The following is a 5214-nucleotide window of genomic DNA, read 5'->3' on the forward strand; positions in this document are numbered from 1 at the left end:
GAGGTATCAGTTCAGTTCAGTTCAGTCACTCAGTCGTGTCCAACTCTTTGCAACCCCATGAATCACAGCACGCCAGGCCTCCATGTTCATCACCAACTCCCAGAGTTTACCCAAACTCATGTCCATTGAGTCGGTGATGCCATCCAGCCATCTCATCTTCTGTCGTCCCCTTCTCCTCCTGTCCCCAATCCCTCCCAGCATCAGGATATTTTCCAATGAGTCAACTCTTCACGTTAGGTGGCCAAAGTATTGGAGTTTCAGCTTCAGCATCAGTCCTTCCAGTGAACACCAAGGACTGGTCTCCTTTAGGATGGATTGGTGGGATCTCCTTGCAGTCCAAGGGACATTCAAGAGTCTTCTCCAACATCACAGTTCAAAAGCATCAATTCTTCAGCTCTCAGCTTTTTCACAGTCCAACTCTCACATCCATACATGACCACTAGAAAATGTATTGAGGTATAACTGATAATTAAAAGACGCTTACTCCTTGGAAGGAAAGTTATGACCAACCTAGACAGCATATTAAAAAGCACACACATTACTTTGTCGACAAAGGTCTGTCTAGTCAAGGCTATGGTTTTTCCAGGAGTCATGTATGGTTGTGAGAGCTGGACTCTCAAGAAAGCTGAGCACAGAAGAACTGATGCTTTTGATCTGTGGAATTGGAAGGACTGATGTTGAAACTGAAACTCCAATACTTGGGCTACTTGATGCAAAGAACTGACTCATTTGAAAAGACCCTGATGCTGGGAAAGATTGAAAGCAGGAGGAGAAGGGGATGACACAGGATGAGATGGTTGGATGACATCACAGACTCAATGGGCATGAGTTTGGGTAAACTCCGGTAGTTGGTGATGGACAGGGAGGCCTGGCGTGGTGCAGTTCATGGGATCTCAAAGAGTTAGACACAACTGAGCGACTAAACTGAACTGAACTGATAGCTGATTAACAATGTTGTGGCAGTTTCAGGTGAACAGTGAAGGAACTCAGCCATATATATATATACATTCTCCCCCAAACCCCTCTCCCAACCAGGCTGCCACATAACATCGAATAGAGTTCCATGTACTATACAGTAGGTCCTTGTTGGCTATCCATCATTTTGAATATAGCAGTGTGTATATGACCTTCCCTAGCTCCCTAACTATCCCTTCCAGAAATCAGTTTTATTCTGTACAAGTAAACAAGAAAACATGGAACTAAACAAGAAAGGATGAATACATCGGAAGTTTCCCATGTACTTATCTTTTCAGACTTACCTAACAGGAAGACCCCACCCCCCAAAAAAAGATCACTCAATATTTCAGAGAATGCTCTAGACTTGAATCCACTGATTTGCACACAGGCAATTCTTAGGTAACTGAGAGGCAGTGTGTGTCAGAGCCCTTACTGGGCTGGCCTCCTGCTTTGCTGGCATGCCTGGGTGACTGTTGGCTGTGCTGACAGTGTAGGTCAGGGGATTATTAGGTCGACTACATACCCCAGGCTCTTTGTTTTTGTTTTGTTTTGTTTTGGGAGGGAGAGAGGAAAGTTGACTGGGGCCCCAGAGATCTATGAAAAAAAAAGAAAAGGAGGAGGGGAGAGAAATGTGCAGTGATAAGTGCTTTCTGTTGTAAAAGTCACGACAGGAAATAAGAGTTTGTTTCTGGCAGAAGCAAACTGGCAATGTGAGTCAAGGATTAACCCTCAGAGATGCCAGGATAACATCTCCTGAGACATGTCTCTAAATTACATCAAAAACTTCTATGAAGGATGTGTGAGTATTATACAAACAGCAACGATTGTATGAGTCCTCTCTGTGTATTTTAACCTGATTCGCATGAGTGCTGATAAATAGGGTTCTCTACGTACATGGACAGTCATACAGATATCAACCATTTACTGCAAAATATTCTGAATCTAAATAACTGTAGCTAGAATAATTCAAGAAGTACTTCTAGCTGTTGGTGCTTTAAAGCAGCTTGCTCTCTCAATTTGATAGTTGAAGAAGTAGGAAAGAAGACGTAATGACAACCAGATAAACACTATTTGGTTGTTAAGAAAGTGCATATACTAATGAGTCTAATGTTGGATTTGTTACCCAATTATTTTAATAGGTACTAGATATACTAAGATTATCTTCATTGTATTGCAAAAGGGATATTGATTGAATTCAAAGCTTTCTGCAAATTTCCAAAATTATTTATTTCATTAGCAACAAAGTCCCAGTTGACTGTTGCACTTCATATTTTCTGAGTGAAAAGCATTAAGAAATCTCATAACACATGATTTAAAGAGGACTTGATGATCTTTAAGGTTCTTTCTTCAAAATTTCATAAATCTTAAATTTTTTTAAAAATGTGATGGTGAATACATGCTTTAAAATGTCCTCCTTTAATTTTTGTTTTCAAAAGATTTTTTTTTTCTCCTAAAACTGTAACAGATGAAGCCTCCCACCGTGATTGGCCAATTTCACACCCTTTTCTTTGGATCGGTTCGAATGTTCTTCCTCGGGGTCTTAGGCTTTGCAGTCTACGGGAACGAGGCTCTGCACTTCAGTTGTGATCCGGACAAGAGAGAAATAAACCTCTTCTGTTATAATCAGTTCAGACCCATCACTCCACAAGTAAGTTTCCCTGTGTGTACATATATAAAGCTTACTCTACACCAGATAAAACTGTTTCCTTTTTAAATGTAAATAACATGTAGACTATGCTAATGAGTATTATTTCTAGAATAATGTTTTTAAAAATTAGTCATATATTTCAGGTAAATCAATTTAAGTAGATCAAGAGTTTCTTCCAAGTCCAGCATTCTATTATCTATTGATGTTAGAATTATACTCCAGGCTTGCAATTAGAAAATGCAGATAGGGTAGCTACTGAAATAAAGTATATCATCATTGTTAGTAATTGGTCAGTAATGACAGTAAAATGCAACTACTTTTTCACAATTATTAAGACATCTAAAGTTTTAAACTTTCAACATCTTGAAAATTAAATGAGATATGTCCAGCATTGCTACTTTCATTATATTATTTTTTATTCCTCATAAGACTTACAAAACTTAGAATTTTTAAGTTAGCCTCTAATGAGGGTCAGTACCTTTTGAAAGTGTATATTTTCATGACATGCTGATGGATTTTACTAAGATATTTCTGACACGCTTTAGGTGTTCTGGGCATTACAACTAGTGATTGTCCTGGTTCCTGGAGCTATTTTCCATCTATACGCTGCATGTAAAAGCATCAATCAAGAATGCATTCTTCAAAAACCCATCTACACTGTGATCTACATCCTCTCTGTTTTGTTAAGAATTAGCCTAGAAGTGGTAGCATTTTGGCTTCAGATTCACCTTTTCGGTTTCCAAGTAAAACCTCTCTACCTGTGTGATGCTGTGTCTCTCGGGAAAAAATTTACTATTATAAAATGCATGGTGCCAGAACACTTTGAGAAGACCATTTTTCTCATTGCAATGTATACATTTACTGTCATTACAATAGTATTATGTGTTGCTGAGATTTGTGAGATAATATTTAGAAGATTATGCTTTCTAATTAGTCAATGACCAAAAGGATGATTAACTACTGTCATGCCACTATTATTTATCAACCATTTTTACTTAGTTTTATCAGTGAGTACCTCAACTTCAAACATAAATATTTTTTTTTAAACTTACCTCACTGTGTCTGAAATTTATGTCTAGTATAAAATATAAGACTAAGTTCTAAGGCAGGGATTATTGAACAAACCTTTCATTCCATTTTGGGTTTTTTTTTCCCACACATTAAGAAATATACATGGAACTAATGATAACTCATTTTTTAAATAGTACTTTTACAGAGCTCTTTCATACACAACAACTTAATCAATCACAGTATTTTGGCCAGAGAAATTTTTATCAGCTCTTTTACACTGGTGGAAAAGGTAGGCTTACGGAAGTTAATGTATGCATCCAAAGTCACACAACCAGACCAGGATTCAGCTTTCTTAACTAGAAAGTCATTTCCCTCCCCCATTTAAGTAAGCAGCACACATTTTGAGGATGTAATTATTGTTGCACTCATATAAAATATGACTTAATGAAGTACAGCAGTTTTCAGTTAATTATTAAAAGAGTCATTTTATAATTTGATCACTAACTTGAAGAAACGGAGCACTTACATTTTTAATATTCTATTCATACAGTTTTCTTGAAATTTTTAATATTAAAGTATATGGTAATATGGCCACTAAATAAATAAAAAATGCTATGTAAAATAATGTGCATGGTCTCTTTGCTTCTTGTTGGAGGAAAAAAAATCCCTCTGTGCTCATAGATAGTCTATAACTGTAGTTTCTATATACAAGATTACTGAGATAGAAAATTTTATTTATATTGTTAGACTTCCTAAATCACTATGAAATGATTTCTAAGGTATTTTCATATTAATTCAGTGCATTTCTTTTTAACTGCCTGTTTTACCAATAATCATGTCCATATAATATCATTTAAAAACTTTATATATGACTGCCTTATACTAGCAGTTTATTAAGGAAAAAGTATAGTCAGTAAAAAGCAGGTTTTCAATTTTTTTCTTAAGCATTATTCAACCCATAGCTGATATCATGAATTTTTGCATTTAAGGATTTTTAAATCATTGATGCTTTCTCCACATGACAGCTCGAGACATTCAACAAATAGCTGCTTAGTATCTATTATTAAACACATACCACATTAAAAGTTCAAACACAAAGATAAATAAGGCTTAGCACCTTTATAAGACCAAGAATCCACCTGCTAATGCGGGAGACAGAAGGTTCAATCCCTGGGTCACGAAGATCCCCTGGAGAAGGAAATGACAATCTACTCCAGTATTCTTGCCTAGAAAACCCCCTGGGTAGAGGAACCTGGTGGGCTACAGTCCATGGGATCACAAAGAGTCAGACACGACTGACTGACTAACACGCAAGCACGTGCACGCACACACACACACACACACATAAATTATTGGTGTGTTAGTTCACTCAGTCATGTCCAATTCTTCAAAACCCCACAGACTGTAGCCTAACAGGCTCCTCTGTCCATGCGATTCTCCAGGCAAGAATACTGGAGTGGCTTGCCATTCCCTTCTCCAAAGGATCTTCCTGACCTAGGGATCAAACCCTGATCTCCTGCATTACAGGCAGGTTCTTTATCATTTGAGCTACCGGGAAGTCCTTACATAAATAATTCTTAAGTTCTATTCTGGGGCAC

General features: G+C 37.3%; 1 protein-coding gene across 1 annotated transcript; it reads left to right on the plus strand.

Annotated features, from left to right (window-relative positions):
- LOC102190133 (gap junction epsilon-1 protein) lies at positions 1718 to 3669 on the plus strand. The gene is made up of 3 exons (XM_005684905.3): positions 1718 to 1756; positions 2423 to 2605; positions 3151 to 3669. Exons 1-3 carry the CDS (start codon positions 1718 to 1720, stop codon positions 3544 to 3546), a joined length of 618 nt encoding a protein of 205 aa, XP_005684962.1. The 3' UTR covers positions 3547 to 3669.

This window comes from Capra hircus, chromosome 9 (genome assembly GCF_001704415.2).
Source record: "Capra hircus breed San Clemente chromosome 9, ASM170441v1, whole genome shotgun sequence".
In the NCBI taxonomy this organism is placed as follows: Eukaryota; Metazoa; Chordata; class Mammalia; order Artiodactyla; family Bovidae; genus Capra; species Capra hircus.